Source organism: Anabrus simplex, chromosome 3 (assembly GCF_040414725.1).
Source record: "Anabrus simplex isolate iqAnaSimp1 chromosome 3, ASM4041472v1, whole genome shotgun sequence".
Taxonomy (NCBI): Eukaryota; Metazoa; Arthropoda; class Insecta; order Orthoptera; family Tettigoniidae; genus Anabrus; species Anabrus simplex.
Window position 1 is genome coordinate 321,818,183 of NC_090267.1, and position 24,538 is coordinate 321,842,720.

The following is a 24,538-nucleotide window of genomic DNA, read 5'->3' on the forward strand; positions in this document are numbered from 1 at the left end:
CCCATCACGGTTCAATCATCAATTAAGCAGTTTTCAAGACGGACAGAGTCAAATATAATGCTTTGGAGAACTTTTGAGAAATCAGTACTTGTCATTCGAAAGTTCAAAACCATATTCTCGAGTACAACACAATCTTTTAAAGTTGAGTAGGCCTACTGGTAATTAATGCGGTACAAGACTTCCAGAATCTTTCTGCACATACCAGTGACCAACTAACATGGATGATAGGACAGCTATGTCACAGATCTTCACGTTAATGTCCCATCATTATCGTAATTGGAGCAAGTACTGGGAAAGCAATCAGCAGTGAAGTTTCTTAAGGGACCATCTTCGCATTTCATTCACCTGGTATTGTTTAGGGAAACAATAGAGGTCAAAGCAGAGTGGCCACAGCAGTTGGAAGGAGACAGGGCATTCTGACAGCTCTAATTGAAGATTGAATGAGTTCTGGTTAATGTTGATTCTTGTAAAAATGTCTATATTATGTCCAGGGTTAGATGTTCATTTTTGGCAGACTTTTTACGATTGTATCTCCGATGAGATTTTAAACACTTCTCTCAGGATACTAGTCACTGGAGTTTCAGATAGGAATCAAACTGGCTCCTTCCTAATATGGTCAGATATCTTAATCAAATCTTCTCCTGTTCATTGTGTCTAATCTTCTCTGCATGCCCGTGTGTGTGTGTGTGTGTGTGTGTGTATACAGTATATATTCATTTTTCCTCTTTAACTAGATACCATATTTTTCCCTTAACTGATCTTTTCCTTCTTCTCTAGCTCCTCAATTTCCATTTTCTTATTCACTGCCAGGCATCTGGGTTATAGAGTCCCTGTCCTGATGACTTGTGTGTTGTATTTGATTAGAGAAGTTATAAAAAAAAAAAAAGAAAAAAGTGTGGCTTGGCGTTATTTAGTGGTATATTTTTTGACAAACTTGGCTGATCAAAGTTACTGCCCTGAAAGAGGTTTTCATGGAAAAATTGACGTAGTTTCCATGGTGAAATTGAATTTAGGAATGTAGGATTTTTAGTAAGACTATAATTATACGTATTTCATTATTGTGATGTTTAACTGAATTGTTGATGGTTTGAATTCGTTCCTGGATTTTCAGTTTTCCCATATTGTAAGTTTGTGCGGTCTGTTCAAAAACTGAGGATAGAGTTTCCACTGTGCTTTGTATGGGGATCCAAACTTGAATAAAACTACAGTGGTCAAAACAAATGTTTCATATTGCCGGAACGTTAATATTGAACATTGTGATCCAGAAATACATTACGATATCAATAAATTGGTTTCTTTGTAATATAATTCCAGCGTAAACAGTCCATGTTTCTACAGTGAGAGGGCAGTATGTGCAGTCTATGGAAACTGTCACCTGTAAACATTGCAATACTTATGCTGTGTGTCATTACAAGAGTTGTGCTTCAGGATGGTTCAGACAACATAATGTACGATCAGAGGCTCCGTATAGTCGCTCTAATGGAGCAGGGAATGAGACAGGTGGACGTCACATCGAATGCCTGTGCAAGTCGGTGTTGTCTCTAGAATCTGAAACAAGTTTGTTCCAGGCAACCTCTCAAAGCTCCTGCTCTAAATCAGGTTTGGAGAGGGGCTCGTGTCACATGGGCACGAAACCACTCTTGTGAACAGGCAGCAGTGGGACACAATGCCCTTTGCTGACGAGACTTGTATCAGTTTCCACCCTGACAGTACTGATATTTGTGTGTGGAGGCAACGAGGACAACGTTTACACCCTATCTTTATCATAGACCCCAACCATTATAAAGGCGGTTCAGTCAATGTTTTGGGGTGGAATCATGTATGGCCGCAGGACACCCCTTGTGCCAATACGTGCGAGGCTGCCTGGTGTGAAGTATCAGGACGAGATCCTAGCACACATTGTGGCTCCATTTGGTGAATATTTTTGAGCGGAATTAATGCTGATGGGCGACAGTGCACACCCACATCGTCACAATCTTGTGGAGCATAGAATCGGTCTGATGGCATGGCCTCCGTATTCTCCAGATCTCAACTGCATTGAGAATGCGTGGGCCATGCTAACACAAGCGGTTTAGAATCGTCCTGTCCCACCAGAGACCTTGCAGGGAATCATTGAGGCTGCTGTGGAAGAATGGAACATTTTCGTAAGGAGTATACCTAACCGCATTCAAAGGTGTCTCCAATTACGAGACAGGCGAATTGGTTCATAATGTGTTATGCACGATTACAGTGAGGAAAAAACTGGTGTTTGCAGTGGTATCTTTTGTAAGGTTTTGTTTGTGATTTTGTTTGTTTGTGTTTATTAAGTGGAAATGTGTTATTATTTTTGGTTTCTTATGACTGTACCTGACAGAACAAAGTCTGTTTTGTTTCCTATTTTGTCTGTTATTGACAATAAAGCAATATGCAACATTTATTTTGACCACCATTGTTTATGAACCAATTTGCCTGTCACGTAATTGGGGACACCTTTGAATGCGGTTAGGTATACTCCTTACCAAAATGTCCCATTCCTCATCAGCTTCAATGATTTCCTGTAAGGTCTCTGGTGGGACTGTAACAAGTTGCTACCCATATATTTAAGGAGTTGTTTAGCTTGTACTGGAAGATATCTTCAGTTTACTTCTATTCTAATTTTAGGTCACCTAATTCTGTATTTAATTGCATAATAAATGCACTGTTTTTCCTAATTTCCATAACCAAAATCTGTGGCGAGTTTTTGCTAAGAAAAAATCACAAAAATAAGACATTAAAACATACACCTTGAATGTCAAAAAATAATAATAATAATAATAATAATAATAATAATAATAATAATAATAATAATAATAATAATAATAATAATATCAATAATTATATATCAAACAACTGAAGATGATGTATTAATGGTCTTGCTACAAACAGGTCTGCAGTTGAGCAGTGATCAGTCAGCTAACTAATATACGAAACACACATGGCATACAGCGTACCGTTTGGTTACAGTACGTACGATAACTTATAATTTGAAATAAAATATGGCAGTAATTATATATTTTCGTTTACGGCCATTAGAGACCACGTTAGGTAACAGTTACATGTTTCTGGAAGCCTTCTTCATAGCCCGAAACTTAAGCATCCTTTCTCTGGCAGCCTGTCTTCCTTCTTCCATGCACCCACGGTTAAGTTTTGGTTCGTCATGGAATCCCGGGACTTTCTCGATCACTGACCTAAACTTTGTTAGGTTTGAGATGTCTTCTGAATTTAGTCTCACCTGTTCGAGATCCATTCTCACCTCCCTGAACCATTTGTCCGACACTTTAGGTCTGCTCTCTAGTATTGTGAAAATCCTTTTCGTTGGTCTCTTCTCATCCATTCTAAATGTCCATAGAATTCGTCTCAGTTTTCTCATGGACTCGGTCTTTCATTGTCACGGTAAAGTTCTTCCCTTCCTCGCAACTTCATTTTTTCGAATTTCTCAGCTTCTCTCAGACCCGCTTTCCCTGTCATTTGGAGGCATTCACTAGCATACAGACATTTCATTTTAATCATTGTATTGTAGTGCCTTAGTTTAGCTTGCCTGGAGATGGTTTTGTTCTAGTATATAGGATATGTCCTACGAAAAACCCCAGCCATCTTCTCCCGTCAGGTGTAGTTTGCTTCTCTTTCATTAGTTTTCAATTGCCCTATCTCACCCAGGTACTTAAAGCCATCAACTCCTATTTTACTGTGTTTTGTCTTCAGGTACCGAGGAGCTAGTTTGATGTTTGTTATATATTTCGTTTTTTCGAAAGAAATCTGTAGTCCCGCTTTTTCTGCTTGTAGTTTTAGTACGTTCAGCTGTTCTATTGCTGTGTCAGTACTCCTAGATAGCAGCGCAAGGTCATCAGCAAAGGCAAGGCAATAAATCATGACACCACTTTTTGATCCACCAATGTATACTTGGTTAAGTAATCCTTTTCTGTCCAGTTTTTTTTACCATTCCTGGATATTCTTCTCCAGTATACAGTTGAAAAGAATTGGCAGTAATTATTGGAAAAACAAAAAGTTATAAACAGTTTATTGCTACTAGTAGCTTTTGTTCGTGAACTATTCTGTACCATTGTGCATAATTGGATACTTAACAGTTGAAAGGTGCAAAGTGCCAAATTTATGAACAGAAGTTATAACAAAAAACTGTCCATAGTGTAATGTTTTAATTATTTATTCCTCAAACTTTTCTAAGTTATAAAGAGAGTATTGTCTCATACATTATTGGCCGTTTCATTACATAGTTGCAATTGTTTGCTGCTGAAGGCAATTCAAACAATAGACGTTTATGAAAGTTGCAAAGTCCCGTCAAACTTTTCTAGGTGTTATGTCCTCATTCACCACAGATCTGCATATAATATTGTTTATGCTCATTCCTTTCCAGGTAAGGGATCATAGCCTTTAAATCCTTTTTTTTTTTTTTCATCTTTAAGAAGCGAGTTCATAGAGGAACTGGATTCAAAGACAGCCAATTGAATGTCTTTTGCATGTTTTCCCTTTTTGAGGACGTTTACCTTACGGACCCTTTCTATCTCCGTGTAACACTCTTTTACTGATACATGTTCTATATCTGATGCATAGTATGTGATGCTGACAACTTTGGAAATGTGAGATTTTTTGTGGAGATTATCTCGTCTGCCACAGCTTGAATGTTGAAAAAATGTGAACTATCCATGGAAATTACTTTGAAAGATTTAACAGCCTTTGCTTCCTTGACCATTTTGCATAGGTCACTAGGTGCAAATGCCTTCGTCACTGACTTCCTTCTCTCTATTAAGGCAAACTCAGAGTCACAGGGATGGAAGCTCTGCCCACTAACAAGAAAGCGTTGTTCTTTTCTTGTGAACAGCCCATTTGCCACTAGAAGAAGGAAAAGAAACACCATCATTCGATTCTTTTCCTGTGCAGCACAGTTGTCATCCAAACAATAAGGTTTTTCTTCATTGTTATCCCACTGTTCAGTACTTTGAGAATGCATGATGCGATTTCATTTCTACCTCTACCAGCAATACTCATCCCACATGCACATGTAAGACTGAAGATTATCACCTACCGATACTCCCAAGTTGTAACAAGAAAACTGGCAGCGATAAAACATCTCAGAATGCGTCAGTGTGGGCACAAACATAACTTGCTGCAAATAGATGGATATGCTGCAAGTGTCACTGTCAGGGAACTGAGATGAACTGATGTCTTTCTTCAAAAGGTTCTGTGCCATCTCTGCCTTCCTATGGTGAAGCTCTAAACACACTTGTGACTACGGTGAACAAGTTTTTACTTCAGTGTTCAATAAGTCAAAAGTCTTGCAGGTATCTTTCCTAGGTCTTTGGAAGGAAAGGTTGGGAAACTCTTTCAGAAAGACTCGGCAGTAAAATCTGGAACTGATGGTACTTTCAGGAAACATCTTTTGAAAGTGGGAGTACAGTCTTGCAATATTTAGGTCTGGACTGAGGTATTCCTTGCTTGATCTTGCTCGGCTGTAATGGCTAACTTCCCAGGGAAAGCCATTTATGTGCTTCTTTATAGTCATTTTGTCTTTGTCACTATATTTTGAGTGATAGTGTATTGTTCTGTGGTCAGTGAATGTTTTATCTCAGAGTTTTTTCTTTTTAATAAGTAATTCCAGCCTTTTCTTTCCAACTGCAAAAATATTCATGAAAGTGCTTTTACACACTGCAACAAGATCACATTTGCCATTTGGAATAGAATACCGAACTGTTCCCTGCCGGCGACTTGCAGAGGGATTATCATAGGTTCCATGCTGATGACGCTGTACCGGTGTGACACTAAGAAGACCCATCAGGAAGGTTCCTTGTGTTGGGTAGTCTTGCTTACAGAATTTAGAAAACAAATCTATTTTCAATGCAGGCGCCAGCTCCCTGCAGCTTAATCTACAGTTGCATTGTACCTAAAAGAAAGAACAATAACATCAGCATGTTTACCGTAGAGTATACTGGAGATATGTACACATTCAGCAGCTATCATATTATTCAGATTTCACAGCCAGTGATGGGCTTAAAATCGTACCTGTGGTGATGGAGCGTTCTTAGCTGGCATAACTTTTTTTTGTGTGTTTTTCATAGGCTAAACCTTTAGTCTTCAATATTTTCTGTTCTCCTCGTAATGTTCCACTACCATTCTTCCTTCGTCTCCTACCCATGTGGCTTTCATCTGCCATAACCTAAAATATGCACATCACGTATGTAGGGTACACATTGGTTCCATATATATATATATATATATATATGTATGTTTAATTTGTATGACAATGTTATATGATTATATATGACATAATATTATGCAATAATTATACTCGTACCTTACAATTTGAAGAGCATTGAGTCACAAAACAGGAGTAAATGAGTCTATGCATACACTTATCAAGCAGTGTACCAGAGATGAACAAAAATAATGAATGGCACATTGCACCATTCTTATGAAATCATCAGGGAACTTAGCACTACTGCCATCTAGTGGTGGTATTTCTATTCACTTAGAGTTCTCAGCGGACTTACCCCTTTTCACAGGTAATGCTCCTCGGTATCCTGCACTATTCAAACCACTTACCACATTTTTCATGACTTTGGCACTTTGCACCTTTCTACTGTTAAGTATCCAATTGCATTTCTGTCAACTCCTTATGTTGCCGAGATTTTGAGGTACGTAGGTGGACAGCCTCTCACTGTCAGTGGCTTGTAATGATGTACTTCTTTCCTGCCTCTCTCAATCACCAATGATACAATATGTACCTGCTTTAACATAGAAATTATAATAGTGTGTTAATAAAACATTAAGACAATGACATTTCACAAAGAACGTTCAGATAATTTTAGACTTTTACAATTCTCATTGATGCATGTTTCATCACAGCAGTGTATCATTTAAACTTAGAAATAAGTCATCCTAAATTTATAATAAGTAATGTTTAACATTGTATGTTATTTTAGCAAAAACCAAGGTTCTTGAGCAACTGCAGATGGCCTATTGTAAAGGCTGAAACCAGTACTGAAAAGAATGTTTTAAGTACTTTAATAAAAATAAAAGTTTTGAATAGATGGGAAATCTGGCCTTAAAATTGTGATCATTGGAATCACCAGTACGGGACATGAAGCTAAATAAACTATGATAAGAGTGCACCTATCAGTGATTCTCTTGCCAACAAGTAATGCAGCTCTGTTCTGTCAGAAATCTATGCCCCCTGATATTGAAACCTCATGGTGTTTTGTGTGGAAATGACCTTGGTATTTCCAGTGTGTTTCAGAGATGCCACAAATATCAAATCTCCTCTTGCATTAGTTGTCGCTCCAGGGGATTTAGCTTACCTGTCTGTAGCAGACCTCTGATATCCTGCATACCAACGATGAGGTTCCTTCTCATCCGCAGCTTAGTTGTGGTTCCAGTTACAAGTTTCGAATGTGGCTCTGCCCTTCCACCACTACATGTCCAGTAGCCCATTTCACACTGTTTGACCTGAATTGGTGCAGCATCAGTTGCTAGCCGGGTTGCTTGGCAAAATTATATTTGTATGACCATGCTTTCATGAAGCAGTCTTTTGGGAATATAATCGGGTGGTTTCCCCTGACCATATGCCTTGACTAGATGTATTGAACCCTTTAACTTACCGTTCCATCGTTGGACGTCTGCCTCGCCTGCTTGGATCTTGAGGTTGTTAAGAGTTATTTTGTCACTTCGACTGAACGATAGGGTTCAGAGGAGAGCATAACTACTTCAAATGAGGAGCAAAAATGTCCTTACTAAAATATGTATTCCGTGCAAATCACGATAATTTGTTTATTAAATATGCAAGAAAGGTCAGTTAAATTTTTCACAGCATGTTATCACGCAGTCACAGTGCATAACGCGAGTGGTAAAGTTATATTGAAATTGTTTATAATTGTCTTCCAAAGAATGAAAACGCAATGTAAAATTCGTGGACAGCAAAAACCAGAAAAATAATAGAAAATCTGAAAATCGGGCAACATTGATCCAAACGATAACTGAGAGTTAACCCACACGATCCATGGAAAATCTGACCTTTGACATGTAGAATTCCAGATTTATATTTAATTAAGGTTATCCACCAGTCAACTATCCTATCGGATATTAGAACATCCCCTGAATGGATCCTTAATAAAACCAAATCGACTATCAGTTGCTTTGGATAGGTTGCAAAATATTATTTGAAAGCATGGTGTTCATTACAAGTTAACAGCAATTGTCACAATAAAAAATAAAATTCCACCAATTATTGTCATCTCGTGACACCCTTAAGTTGCAGAGGAATCCCTATGCTGAAACATGCATCACTCCTAACAGATGTTCAGAAGGAACCAACACCACTTGATCCGATGGGATCTTACGTCGCCCTGAAGGAACAAAACTGTGAAATGCAGGAAAACATTAATTCATTATGCATTTAGAAGAAACGCCAAACTGAAGTTAAAGAAAAGTGATAAATCACTTTAAAATGTTCTTATTAAACCAACTTTCAGGTTATGAAACGGTTACATTGTTGAATTTGTTAAAATACAAGTCCACAATATAAAACAAACAGGAAGCCTTGCCAATTCTCTATAACTAGGACTAAAATTACAAATCTGTCTACCTACACTTGTCCCATTAAACCAAACTACAAGTGATTGGTAGATCAACTTCTCACATAAATAATGTGAATAATGAAAAATGAAAATAAGTTATATTAACGGATGACGAACAATAAATCTTAAAGTAAAGAAAAAGAAACAGATAGAAACGAAAGTTCATCGAACTTGAACACACGCGGCTCTAAGTAGTAGGGATCAGTCACTATTAGCCAGGTTTCCACGTGGGGCAACCCTTACATTCATGCCGCTACTGATGCAACGCTATTATGGGAGCACCTTCCGGCTAGTAAGAATTTTAAAATAATAAAAATATTTATTTCATTCATACTCGGTACTGCCAGGCGAAATTGGAACTTACACACAATGTCCGGATATTTAAAATCTGATCCTCGTTGAAACTCTAACACATGAAGTGACATTCGCTACAAAAATACAAAAATGAACTCAAATCTGGAAATATGACTGTGTGTATTTCCTACAATAAGCCGTGGAATCAAAATTGTCCGACTCATTGGCTGAATGGTCAGCATTGAGGCCTTCGGTTCAGAGGGTCCTGGGTTCGATTCCCGGCTGGGTCGGGGATTTTAATCGCCACTGATTAATTCTTCTGGCCCAGGGACTGGGTGTTGTGTTTGTCCCAACACTTTCCTCTTCATATTCAGACAACAAACTACACTGCCAACCACCACAGAAACACGCAATATTGATTACAGCTCTCCATGTAGGGCTGGCGTCGGGAAGGGCATCCGGCCGTAAAACGGCCAAATCCACATGTGCGACACAGCTCACACCTGCAACCTCACAGGTGTGGGGGGAAAGCGGTAGAAAAAGAAGAATAAAGCATGAAATCGAAATTAAACAACATGTTCGAATAGTTTAATCTATTCCTCATTGCGCTTTAAACACATGCGGTAAAGTTCGCTATTGTGTAATATCACTGAAAACTATCATGATCTTCACAGCATAACTCGAGTGTGAGGCTCCAACGGACCTGCCATGACAACACTCCATATATGAATCCTCATGAACTGTCCAGTGAAGTAACTTCTCATCAACCTAAGCAAGCTAAACTCTCATTCTAATAAAATTCATTTTTTGCACCCGCAGTGATTCCAGTCAGCGATATTTTTGTCTCGTAAGGATACAGATTAGAATTCAAATTATGATAATTAAGTATTATCTTGACCTGTGTCAGAATGTGTTTTCTTCGTGAGGTCGGCTATCACAAAATGCACTTCGCTGGAATCAAATATCACTTAGACTTAACTGCCATTACATACGGTCTTACATAAAATAGTAATCATGGGAGAACATCAACTTGTACTTAAAATAGGCATTACAATGCACTCATTTGGATTTGATAATCCTTACATTATTCAGTTGTTCTGGATTGCTACAGGACATCGCTCCTCTTATACAGCTTGTCTCAAAAATATTACACCTCAGTCTATACACCATGTCACAAAAATTCCTCTCTGTCAAACTACAGGGCCTTTTATCCTCGGCATCCTGCGTATTCTACATCCTTCATAAAATACAGGCTGACTCTGCCTTTAACATCTTCCTAATTATTCTCATAATATTTAATTTCCATTACAATCCATTTTCTTCTTGTTTGAAACTTTTAAACACAAGTGATCCCATGACCAAACAACTTTATAATGATCTAACAATTAACTTCTCGAAATTTTTCTGTACCTCAGGAGCAAAACAGCATGCCGTGATTTTCTATGTCTCAAATACTCGGTGTCACAAAATTTAAATTTCCCCAAAATGCCGAACTTTATCATACTTCACTGGATTTCGATATAAACCACAAATCTCTTACCTAACTGCTGAACGCATTATCTCAATTTTATCCTGACGTGAATATTATTGTTTATAGATATGTCGTTACTTGACTTTATCACTCTCATAATGGTTATTTTGTCGTTAAAATTTTTGTAACGTTTACTGGCCCTAGCATTATTTCATTTTCATTGCAATATTTAACTTCACTTTTATTTTATTTTTTTAAAGAAATTTAAACACAGTTTAAAGTCTCGCACGCTGACCTAATTAAGACAATTCGCTTCCACAATGGAACATCATTATCGCACCATACTTTACACACGCCACATATACAATGTGATGTTATGATTTATTAATTAATTTAAAGGGACAAGCCTTTACATCTCTAACTACGAGACATTAATATTTACACAGAACTGTAATTGTGCTGTTTGGCATGGCATTAGCTCAGTTTCATCTTACACAAGCCACTTCTTGACTTAGCCCCCTCATAATTGCAGGACACATTCTTTGCTTAAATACTACCTTATAAATACACTGATTCTGCACTCTTCTTGAAGCAGTTCACATTAATTTATTTTATGAAACATTACAATAAATTTTATTCTGTACACATATCAAACCCCATGGCACTACAGCCCTTGAAGGGCCTTGGTCTACCAAGTGACGGCTGCTCAGCCCGAAGACCTGCAGATTACGAGGTGTTCTGTGGTCAGCACGACAAATCCTCTTGGCCGTTATTCTTGGCTTTCTAGACCAGGGTCGTTATCTCAATTCTAATCATGTAGTCTGAGTGGACCTTGAACCAGCCCTCAGGTCCAGGTAAAAATTCCTGACCTGGCCGGGGATCGAACCCGGGGCCTCCGGGTAAGAGGCAGGCACGCTACCCCTACACCACGGGGCCAGCTCTGTACACATATACAACAATTAAACCACCTAGCCTTGTGTCGAGAATTCAACTGATGCAGTTAACAGAAATTTCCAACTGCTTTCCTCCAGGTGCTCCTCAGATGTGAATGACCGTGAGACAAAAGCTTATCTCTGCCAGATTACAAGAGTCCTCCCTCATCGATTGTCAAAATAACCTTGTCTGCAATCATTAAAGGAACTATCTATGAATCTGCTGTCTCCCTACACAGATGTTCAGGAATCCTACACTTATTTAACTTGCGGTTTTCTCCCCAGACCGGGATACACAGTGTTACAATATCTAAGTTGCCTTCGCTCACCATTACCACTTGGTAAAATATTCATCCCTGATGCCAACTGGCTTAAGAGATTCTTCAATTCTACTTCGCCCACTTTGTCTTCTTCTTAACGTCGCCTGACGTAGGTTCACCCTCTCGGACAATTGAATGATAACTGACTCTCTTGCTTGAGGAGGGGGTATTTATGCATTCTCTAGGGATGCTTTGTTTGGTGTTATCTGCTGTGGTGCAACCATTTCATTTGATGACCTCTGGACAGATCTCTTTGAGACTCACCCCAGATATTCCACCTAATTTTCCAGTCACGATTGTGTTATTCGCTGATTTTTCCTGTCTCTTTAACGGGTGTAATTAATTTCGTGCACAATGGTTCCCGCGCATTTTGGCAGTATGTCCTCGACACGTGTGTTCCTCTTGGCCAAGATAGATGCTACCTTCTCTCCAAGCCTAATAAAACCCATTTCCACCCTGTGAAATTTAACTTTATCAAATATTTCCGAAATTCTTAATTACTTATTTCGTAGTTAAAGACAGTGCCGAAATCTCTCACAATGAGGGTTATTAGCCAGAATTTCATTATTAATTACCCGAGGTCTTCCGAAATGTTTAGACCTCGTTCGATGTTTGGTAGGTCGCCTCCCGCTGTGAGTTGGCATGCCACGGAATGCGAGGTGAGTTTGTGGTAAAAATATGGATGCACTCCATCTTGTAGTTGAAATTTCAGCAAGGTAGAATTATGGTCTCGGTATACAGTAGAACCTCGAATATATGTTCCCGGAAACTACGCTTTCCCTTATTATTAGTTCAAATTACGTGGTCCTGCGAACATCCTAATGAAATCACGTTGTAAAAGTCCCGCATTATCCGTTCCTCGAAGAAACGATTTCCCGGATCAAACTTCCAGAAATTTTAGTCCCATCAATGCTAAAACCTTGATCACACGTTTTTCAAGAAACTGTATCTCACGAAAGGACAGCTATGGCATACTTACAGATCTTGGTGTTAATGTCCCGTCATTGCGGTAATTTGAGGAAGTACTATATTGGAAAAGCGATCTTTGGTTAACTTGCATAAGGGACCATCTTAGCATCGCATTCAGGTGGTAATGTTTAGAGAATCCTCAAAAATCATAGAGCAGAGTGTGTCCGCGATAATTGGAAGGATTTTCGTCAAATGTTCGTACTTGCAAAACGTGTACATTATGTCCAGGGTTAGATGTTTATTATTATTATTATTATTATTTTTTTTTATTACTATTTTCAAGTGTATTGCCGAACAGGCACTTCTCTCAGGGCACTGTATAGTCACTGGGCTTTCAGGCATGAATCGAAACTGCTCCTTTGTAACACGTGTCGTATTTTAATATTATCCTACACAATTATGTTATAGAGACCAGAACAGATGTTGCACCTTACATGCATAAAGCCATGGGAGGTTTTGGGATTGCCTATGACTGTTTTGGTCATAATATAAGACTGGGAATTTTACTTTTTTATGTAAAAATGTTATAAAAACCGCAGTCGTTTTATTTGCGAACGTTACATTAAAAAACTTTGTATCATTTTGCACTCGTACCGGTACCGACTTGTACAGCGAGCACGCTTTCCATCTGTGCTCAAGGTCATGAATAACCATAATTTTAGAAGTGTTAATGATATTTTTTCCCTTTCCAATCCAATTTGATTGTGATTAGTGAAGGGCAGAATTGAATATAATGCATTCGAGAACTTGAGAATCGATACTTGCATTCGAAACCATATTCTCAAGTTCAGCATAACCTTAAAAAATCTATGTAGGCCTAATATATGCGGTACAAGATTTCCATAAACTGACTACGAACAGTATACTGGTGACCAAATTACAATGGAAGATTAAAAAATAAGGGATTTCGCCATCATGTTGGGCGCTTTTGTATCTAATGTGCTCTATTTTATTAGATTACAGAATTAAAAACTACTTGTGGTCGATTGTAGTTTGACTTGGAATTATGGGTATTAGATTTTTCGAAGAGTTTGGCTGATCAAAGTTGATGAAGTGAACTGAAAAATCTTTTTAAAGGGAAATGACAAAATTTCCCTGGTAAAACTGAGTTTAAAGTTTTGAGATTTTTAAGTCGCATACTGCTAAATAATGTTTGAAGTGGCCCCACAGTCTAACTTGCCTGCTTCTCACCCGGAGGGCCCGGGTTTGATTCCCAAACAGGCAAGACATTTTTACCTGGATATGAGGGCTGGTTCCAGATTCACTCATTCTACGATTACCTTTAATTGAGGAGCTATTTAATGGTGAGATGGCGACCTCAGTCTAGAGAGCCAGGGAAAACGGCAGAGAGGATTCGTCACACTGACCATGCGTCACCTCGTAATCTGCAGGCATTCGGACAGAGCCATGGTCGCTTGGTAGGCGGAAGGCCCATTGGGGCTGTAGTTTGGTTTGGTTTAGGGGTGTTTGGAAGATAATAAGAATACTGGTATATATTTCATTTTTGTGATGTTTAGCCAAATGGTTGATGGTTCATTCGTTCCCGGATTTTCCTCTTTCCAGTGTTGTACGTTTTTTTCCGTGGTCCCTCCAAAAACGAAGAATTGAGGTTCCACTGTATCATGTTCATTTGCCTTCAAGGACACTTTCCCTGGGGCATGACAGTGGTAAATTTTTTGAGAAATAGGATCTAAAATACACACTGAGCGACACGAAAAATGCAACACCCAATAAATGATGTATAATTATTGTGTAGTTATCTATTTAATCAAAGTGAAGCAATTAAACCAATTTTTTAAGACGGGGTATGCTATTGGCATTGCTTTGCGACTGTTTATTGCACTAGCCTCAATCGGTGGATGTAAGCCAATAATGTTTTTCTGCTCTTGTAGCACCTATTGTTGTGCCTTTAATTGTTCCTCTTTCAATCACACGTGTTTTAGGATCTTTCTGCGATTGTTTTACTCAGCTTTCTGGAGTAAACATGCCGTTAAGCCCTGAAGAAGCAGCAAAAACTATTGTTTTGGTAGAAGATGGTTGCAACATGCATTATATTGCAGTTGTATTGAGGACTACACCTTCTACGATTTCCAGAACTGTATGAAGGTAGAGGGAAACTGGGGGCTTTGCAAGAAGACCAGGGTCATGCCTGAGAAGAGGAACATCGAAGAGAGATGACCGCTTCTTACAAACTCAAGTTTTCCGCATCCGTCACACCACCGCCGATCAAGCACAAAATCGACTCAAAAGTTTGAGGGGTCAATGTTAGTGAGAGAACTGTTGAAGAAAACTGGAAGAAGCCAATCTTAAGTCCAAAGGACCTGCTACAGTTCCAGAACTCACCAAAGAGCATCGCACAGCTCAACTACGTTTCGCAAGGAAACATCTTGGCTGGACAGTACAACAATGGGATCAAGTGGTGTTCACTGATGAAGCGCAATTTGACCTCCGATCACCTGGCGGAAGAGTGTGTCTGGAGAAGGCCAGGGGAAAGGTATTCCTCTTGCACATTCTTGTTCAGGATACCTTTTCAGGGTGGTTCTGTGTTGGTGTGGGCAGGAATCAATACAGCTGCAAGGACAGATTTGGTCTTTGTGAGAATGGGAGCCTTGCCACACATCTCTGTGTGGAGGAAATCCTTCTGGAGCATGTTGTACCTTACACTTCATTTATTGATGATGATTTTACACTAATGCACGACAATGCACTCCCACATGTTGCAAGAATTGTGCAAGAGTTCTTGGATGAAACAGGGATTTGTGCTTTGGTGTGGCCTGCTCGAAGCCCTGATTTGAATCCTATTGAGTACGTTCAGGACCAACTGGGAAGAAGAGTCCGTCAGCTCTATCCAAAGACCCTACAGGACCTACGGAATGCCCTCCTAGAAGAATGGGAGATGATTCCTCAACAGGACAAATATCATTAATCAGGAGCATGCCTGAAAGGTTGAATGCAGTCATTGGTGCAAGAGGTGGCAATACACGCTTTTGAAGATGCGAACAGAGGTCCTCAAAATAGTCTCGGAGGTCTGTGAAGTGAAAGTGTGAAGTGTATAAAATCAAAACAGAAGTGCATTACTTTTATGAGTTTACTCAATATTTCCTTGAAATGTCCATCTCTGGCTTAATTTGTTCAATTTGTTTATAATTTTCTTTTCCTTTCATTGTTAGACACTTAGATGGGACCGTACCACAATATTCTATCGTAAAATAGTGGATTAGTGTCATAAATTTAAAATAAACATTAGTTTTGCTGCTGAGTGTAGTTTCTGCTATTGCCATCAACATAAAGAGGACTAAGGTAACATACCGTATTTTATCGCATAAGCTCTCCCCTCGCATATTTCCCTCTCCTTCAATTTTTCATCATTAAAAATGATTTTATTAATATCGCGCGTAATTCCCTCTCCTGGTTTGTTCTTACTGGAGCAGCCTTCAAAGGACTTGATAATGGACAACAATGAACACAACTGTACTTGACATAAAAATGTTTCCATTGTCACTACATACCGTAAATTTGAACAGTGAAGTTGTAGACATGTTTCTAGGTCAGTTTGTTACAAGTCGTCATAATGTTGAAATATTCAAACTACATGGCAATATTTAAATTAAATGTGTTATCTTACGCCAATACAAACGGAGTGAAAGCTGCAGGAAGACATTTCTCCATTGATCCTAATTCAATACTGAATTGGCGGAGACAAAAAGATAAACCCATGACTGCTAAGGCAAGCTCCAAATCTTTCTGTGGGCCTAAAACAGGGAAATATCCCAAAATTGATAATGGTGAAATTGCTTATGTCAATGAACTTCGGAATGATGGTTGTGCTGTCTCTTACGAAATGATTCAGAACAAAGCTCGCGAGATAGCTGCCATGCTCAACATTGACAGAAAGGATTTTAAAGCAAGCATTGGTTGGCTGATTCGTTTTATGAGATGGCAAAATCTCAGTTTACGGAGGAGAACATCTTTGTGCCAGCGTTTACCTCGAGACTACGCAGAAAAGGTAATAGAGTTCCATCGTTACATAATACAAGTGCGACAGCAATATGACTATTTACTCTCAGGTTGGTAACGCTGACCAGACGCCAGTGTTTTTTGATATGCCGCATACCACCACCGTTGCTCCAACTGGCTCAAAGTGTCCTTGTGAAGACGACTGGAGCGGAGCGTCTAAGATGTACAGTGATGTACATTACAGCAGACGGCAATAAACTTCCACCGTATGCCATCTTTGAAAGGGAGACATTACCAAAGGAGACTACCCCACATGGAATTCACTTAAGAGTTCAAGAAAAGGGCTGGATGACAGCAGATTTGATGGTGGATTGGTTGGAGAAAGTCTGGGGAAGACGACCAGGGGCATTATTACAAAAGAAGTCCCTTGTCCAAGACAGTTTCCGGGGTCACCTTGTGGAAGCTGTAAAAGAGAAAATGAAACTGAAGTCCCATGCTGTCATCATCCCTGGAGGTTTAATGTCCATTCTCAACCTTTAGATGTCAGCATGAACAAATCTTTCAGAGAACATCTTCGACGCCTGTATTCAGAATGGATGGCGGCGGGATCTCATCAGCAGACTCCAGGAGGCAAGATAAGGAAGCCATCAATACCGACGATGTGGGAGTGGATAATTCGGGCGTTGGAGAAAATTAGTGTCTATATTGTTAAGAAGAGTTTTAAAAAAACTGGAATTTCTTGTACCATTGACGGTTCTGAGGATGGCATGTTGTGGAATAGTGAAAATGAAGATGTGTTATCTGCACCTGAAAATGGTGATGATAGTGACGAAAGTGAGGCCGCAGAATAGTGAGAGATAAGAAACAATGAAAGAATGCATTGCTGCTCTTCATTGTAGCCTAATGAAACTATGGTATTATTTTGTGTTAATTGAAAATGTATACCGGTAGGTACCATTTTTTTCAAATACCGGTATTACTGTAAATATAACTTTTACCTAATACATAGTTTCCCTTCCTTTCTGAATGCCTAGAAGCACCACTTGCATAATTCCCTCCCTAGTGTTTTCAAGAAAATTTTTCGAGAAGAAAAGGAGGGTGGGGGGTTACGCGATAAAATACGGTACATCTCATTTTCATTGACTGGAATCTATTCCCTTACCCTAGATCGAAATGGAAATAACATTCCTGAGGACTTTATATACCACTAAGGCTATAATTTGTTTCAATTACACTCGGCTGGACAAGTTCAAAAAGTAGGAAATTCACGAGATGGAACGACAATGCAATTGCGGCATAGTGTGTCACACGTCACTCCACAGCAGCAGGCAGCTACTGCACGACATGTACTACATGCTGTCGGGTTTGTTGTTTCTTCATATGGGAACTAGTCGGTATTTTTCAAGTGTGCGAGTAGTTAATGAATTGTTGGCGGTTGATTATAGAAATCGTGAATCTCCTGTCTAATAGAGTATCAATTGGTCATCTATTAATCCAATTTTGTTTTTTCATCACTTAACCCTTCTGAATTATAAGAACAAATAGGTTTCTGCCCTCCAGACAAGGGAACTGTCCATACTGTCATATCAAAATAAACAATGAAATTTGGTAAAGAGGATGAGAGGTGGGGGGGGGGGGGGTGTCCGAAAGAAAGCAGCGTACCAAAATTCAGCTGCCATTTCGATCTGTAGGGTTCTGAAATTGATAAAGAAATGTCTGATAGAATTGCACGCGTTAGCGTATAGCTCAATGTAGACAGCCCTGGTGACCAGCTGAAGCAACCGGGTTACCTTGAGCTTTCTGTGCTAGCTAGTTGACACATGTTCCTTTGAAAGAGCAGTTATGAATCTGGCTAATATTCTAGAGTATGTTTTACATTATTTCCGTGGAAAAGATTTCTCCTCTCCCATGAAATAACGTTGGAAGAAAGGAAGGTGGGTCGACATGTGATCTAACTTATTGAAAATCATCCCATGGGTGCCAGCATCATCTCACGAGTCATGTCTGGAGATAGTGACAGTGAAAGTGATAGTGAAAGCAGCGACACCTCATCTGCGTTATCTGAAAGAGAAGGCGGACACCATTGCCAGGAACAAGATGTTTTACGGATCCGATTTTGAGCCCCGAGTCTGATACACATCAATCCAGTGAAGAGAGACTGCAGTTAGCTAGCAAATCAACCAGTTCAAGCTATGCTTCCAGTCCACACAAGAAAGTGAAACAATCTGTAGCTCTTGCGTACAAGAGAAATTATAAAATGAGGGTAAGAAGCGGCTTTCATTAACCATTGTTAGCAAAAGTTGTAAGGTGATATCACTAAGACAACTGTACAGGTTGAAGAACCAATTAGAATCTACAGCAGTAAGCCCCATTGAACACAGGAAATTGATGCATACAAAATTTTCTCGCTTTACAGAAGCAAGAAGACTGAAGCGGAAGGTATGCAATGAAGACCTGCGACTGTGGGTCTTTGAAATCTCTGAAATTTCTATGGGGCAAACTAATTTCAGCGCAAGTGCTACTTGGTTGAGTCGTTTTAAGAAAAAATACGGAATAAAACGTAGAAAAATTACAAAATTTCTATCCCGTACGTATCTGCAAGAAGACGAAAAAGATAGTCGCAAAGAAATTTGTGGAAGCAGCTAGAGACATTTTTAGACTACACCCCTTCTTCCATATACAATATTGATCAGAGTAGTTTTGTGCGTGAAATGAAAGCGAAAAGGACTCTCCTATTGTTTATTGGTGAGAAACATACAGAAAGATGCTCAGTCAGTTGGTGCACTCACCCATTCGTACAAAATTATGCCTACAGTTAGTATGGCTGGTACTCTTTTATAGATGTTGATTCCCATAGGAAATCTGAAATATTTGTCCTGAATTAGCAAATTTATAATACCAATATAAATGGTCCGTTATTGGACATTATAAATTTTCCAGCTAGCTCATTCTTGGTTGCCAGCGTTTCGCCCTCGTGTGCTAGGGTGGGCTCATCAGTTGGTACCTAGCACACCTACCAATACGCTGGCTAGTGCATACCGTGGAGGCCACTGCGTAGACTAACTGGAGCCACCGGCAGTGCCAATGCACTAAGAGACTTTGTCTCATCACTAAAAATTGATGCCTGCTTGGCCATCAGATGATATAGATGTTGATTCCCATAGGGAATCTGAAATATTTGTCCTGAATGAGCAAATTTATAATACCAATATAAATTATATTTATATTTATATTGGTATTATAAATTATATTTCTGTACTAATATTATAAAGAGGAAAAAATGGTATATTTGTTTGTAACGGATAGACTTAAAAACCACTGAACCGATTTTAAAAATTACTTCACCTATAGAAAGCTACATTGCCAGTGAGTAACATGGGCTGTACTTTATTTTCAAAACAATTCGAGGGGGGCGAATACAGGCGAAATTAAATTTGTCGTACAAGGACAAGACAAAGCTCATTTTAAGCCCCTTGACGCAAAGAACAAAACTTGCTAAACCCTTCGGGCCCGAAAACATGTTTTAAGGCCCTAAAACCAACCGTTATGGAGATATTGGAACCACACTACCCCTGCTCTAGGAATTGGATAAAGAAACAAACGGCAGTAACCATGGCAATGTCAGCTCCAGGATTCTACAGCAGCTAGATTATGCATGTACGTTTGGGCATAGCTGCCAACCAAAATTGATACACATATGACTTACTATCTGGAAAAAATAAGCTGTTGTGTAAGACGCTCCTAGCACTCCTTCGGGCGGGGATGGAAAGGGAGTGAAGTATAAAAATAATAGCCCCAGAGATCTCCGTAGTACAGCGACCAGCGGTTGCCGATGGGCCTCCGTTTTTACGTACTGGCTTAGGTTTCAGCATTTTGCGGAGTCTCTTACCTATAGTTTAAACTATTTTCTATCAAATCATAGAGTAGTAGGATCACTGATGTTATTGGTGCCGATATTTTGGTCCACTTTTACGATCATTGTAACCATGAAAACAACCTATATTCTGTACATTTATACTCAGATTCATTATATGATGTGCGATATGAGTGACAAGCCCTGAGAATTATAATTCTCAATAATTATAGTAGTTTCTTTTATACATCGCATATTTCCTTGATCATTTGTAATAGTTACAAAATGTCGGATCAAACAAATACATTCAATAATATTTATATTTGTGGTACTATCTAGCGGAAGTATACTTACACTAAACCTGTAGATTTGTGAAGGGAGCAGGTATATCTATGTGGGAATGAAGGAAAAACATGGTAGCAAAAGATCTTAGAGGTCGACGCTAATTAGGAACTAATATTTAGAGGCCCGCACAAAGAAAATAAGAAGATACACTATAATTTCAAACATGACAAATAATGTCTACGTACTTAAGTAAATACACCAGTGATATAAATATCTAATGAAGTCAGTCACACTGATAGTATGAGTAACTATAGCCAGTTTCTGATAACCCGTACGAAGAACGGGTACTTCTGCTAGTGCTTGTTATAATGGCGTAAGTGAAGGATAAATGATGTTATAGCTGATTAAGCAAATGCATGTGCTGTGAGTCACACATGCAACATTGACATTCTAGTGATAATATATTGCGTCCTAAGCACAACGTTTGGCAGTTCTAAGGCTGTCTGTGTATTGAACATTCTACCCACAGCCTCTGTCTCATTGTCTACACACATTAGGAAAGAAAGCTATTTGACAGACTATGTTTATAGTTGTTTTGTAAATAGTATAATGCTTAGTTTGATTTACAGTGTCATAGTACAGGCTGGAGGAGAGACAGACTTCCAAACTGCATTGATATGTGTTTGATGTGTGTTTTGAATTCTGTTGTTAACAATGTGCAACTTTAGTTTATTGGCTTTTCACTCGTACTTAGTTTTAGTACATTACATTACACAATACATTTTCTTTCTCAGGACTCATTTTTCAGCCTCTTAACTACTCTTATGAATTGCCTCCACTATTATGTAACAGCTTTCCGACCTACTATGTACCCAGGACTAATGACCACTAATTTTTCTAGATCGTAAATAGAATAACTATCTTTTCATTAGTATTTTGTCTCTTACAGGAAAGACCTTCTTGAACAGCATTGAGTACCTGGATGAAAGCACGGATGAATGGACAACATTTGTTCCCAAGATCTTTACTACCGTCGATTCGGTGTCCGTCAGTAAGGTAGAAAATGAAGTGGAATCGAAAGAATCCATTTCTAGTGCTACTCCTAGTTAGAAGTTAAGGACTTACTTTTGATGTGTTTTAACATTTGATGAGATCAAAGACTTCAGAACCTTCTGTTGTGTATCCATGTAACTCACTCATTTTATTTTCTTATTTTTGAAAATAATGGATGAGATGTCACAAGTCACTGTTTCATCCTTTCCTCATACATGATCACAGTATTAAAACAAGTTTCAAAATAAGTATAAGGACATGCCATAGTAGAATACTTTGGGAAATGTACTGCCATTTTTGTGATAATTGCAGACAAAAAGGAAATAACCATTGTATTATTAAGAGAATTGAATGAAAGAGATTATGTGAAATATTTTGACAGTGGTGTCTTTGTCCTTAAACTTCTTTTGTAGATTTATATGCCATGGAAATGCATTTATTGAAAGAATTAAGATTTGAGTATCATCTTGTTTAAGGATAAACATTTTGACATTCTGATCCACTGAGCAGAAGAAATTTGCTGCCATCCATGATTTTACTTCTATATACAAATTTTCTACTACCTATGTGTTTCTTATTGAGAAAATCATACTATTTTGGACTGAAGTATCATTGTTTATACCTCATTGCATATAGAAAGAAAAAAGACCAAAATGTAACCCTCAGTGGAAGAAAGTTGTGAATTGAGAGTATATAATGTAAGAGAGAAATAAAATAGGTATTATTTGTAAGATGATGAATTATTGTCATTTAATAAAGCTGTTTTTACTTATTATTGAATTAGTGTTCTGACTTTATTTGGCTAACAAGATACTCGCCTGAATATTGTCATTTTGTATTGGAAATCCTTGGTTTAGTTCAATGCTCAGGTATTGTGATTAAGATGACTTTTTTTAAATTTGCCAATTATGGTTTCCCATTTCTCTTTCTCTCCAATCTACTCATACAGTTGAACCCTGATCAGGGATTTCTATGAATATTTTTCCTCCTGGACACACTATTCAGTTCAGTAACTTCAAAAATATTCCAGCTATAAATTAGTGTAGAAGAAAGCAGGGGCAGCTTTTCAGGTGAAGTAGGTGAAGTGCCACTTCACCACTTATTTTTACCATAATGAATTACTTAAATTTATTTTTCTTATGACATTTGTTGGTTTTACGGAAAGAAAATGTTTTATTGTACGGCGTTTGGAGCACCTCATCACCTGATGAGAACCAGGGGAACTCACGAAAACGCCGGCTGTTGGCCACAGTATGGCACGAGACTGAGTGAAGACAAGAGATTCCGCAGCTACCTCTATCCCCCAAGTGTTCCCTCCTAGCGCTTGGCCTTGGCGGTTGTCATGACAACCATGACGTCACCCGCGTACTTTCCACATAGCGGAATGTGCTAGTGAAGTTGTCAGAAGAGCGGAATGTTTCGTCTTCCCTGCGTCATCCTGTGTGAACTAAGAGTACTTACGCATGGTGGTTCATTCGTAGTGTTGTGCTGTTTTATTTAAATATGTATCCTATTTATGACATAGTGTGCATTTTATTATAAACACCATTTTCACGTTGGAGAAACGAAGATCAGAATGAAGTTCTACGTTTTGATCGCCCTACTGAATCGCTGCAAATTTGTGCTACAAAAGAATTGAAACATTCCGTTAAATCTTACAATCTTAGTTTCAAACGATCGTGGTTTTAGGAATTTCCATGGTTGTGCTCCTCTTCAGCTCTACAGAAGTTGTTTTGTTGGGCCTGCTTGCCTTTTATCAATAAAAATAACGTTTGAAATAAAGGAGGATTTTCAGTCCTTTTGAACATAACACGTTCTTTACATAAGCACTCGGACTCTACAGAACATAAAATACAGCAGCTAGATTTCAAGACATTGGAAACAAACCAAAATACAATCTGTGATGTCGTGAAGAAAAATGCCAGACTGTATATTGTAATTGTACAGTTCAGTGAAAATGTACATTTAAATAGGCTTTTCCTTCAGTTGGTGCTTGATGCAATGCTCTATTTAAGTAAGCAAGAACTAGCTTTTTGTGGTCATGACGAAACATTAAATTCAATAAATCTTGGTCACGTGGTGGACCCTCCGCCAGTCACAGGTACGAGGTACGAGTACAATACAACCAAAAACAACACGTAGTTCCTAAATCTTGTCCTCCTCTGTGGTGTAGTGGCTAGTGTGATTAGCTGCCACCCCGGAGGCCCGGGTTCAATTCCTGGCTCTGCCACGAAATTTGGAAAGTGATAAGAGGGCTGAAAGGGGTCCACTCAGCCTCAGGAGATCAACTGAATAGAGGTGGGCTCGATTCCCACCTCAGCTGTCCTGGAATTGGTTTTCCGTGGTTTCCCACTTCTGCTCCAGGCAAATGCCGGGATGGTACCCAACAAGGCCACGGCCGCTTCCTTCCCTCTTCCTTGTCTATCCCTTCCAATCTTCCCATCCCCCACCAAGGCCCCTACCGAGCTCGATAGCTGCAGTCGCTTAAATGCGGCCAGTATCCAGTATTCGGGAGATAGTAGGTTCGAATCCCACTGTCGGCAGCCCTGAAAATGGTTTTCCATGGTTTCCCATTTTCACACCAGGCAAATGCTGGGGCTGTAACTTAATTAAGGCCACGGCCGCTTCCTTCCCACTCCTAGCCCTTTCCTGTCCCATCGTCGCCATAAGACCTATCTGTGTCGGTGCGACGTAAAGCAACTAGCAAAAAAAAAAAAAAAAAAAAAACCAAGGCCCCTGTTCAGCATAGCAGGTGAGGCCGCCTGGGCGAGGTATTGGTCATCCTCCCCAGTTGTATCCCC

The 24,538-nt window shown here is 39.1% G+C and overlaps 1 protein-coding gene across 3 annotated transcripts in view; it reads left to right on the plus strand.

Annotated features, from left to right (window-relative positions):
- Positions 1–22,517, plus strand: part of LOC136866305 (influenza virus NS1A-binding protein homolog) — a 361,110-nt gene extending 338,593 nt beyond the window's left edge. For all 3 annotated transcript variants that reach the window (XM_067143147.2, XM_068226692.1, XM_067143148.2), the window contains one exon: positions 21,634–22,517. In XM_067143147.2, the coding sequence (XP_066999248.1) occupies positions 21,634–21,794 (161 nt within the window). In that variant the 3' untranslated portion in view covers positions 21,795–22,517. The remainder of the gene's footprint in view (positions 1–21,633) is intronic.
- The last annotated feature ends 2,021 nt before the right edge of the window (positions 22,518–24,538 follow it).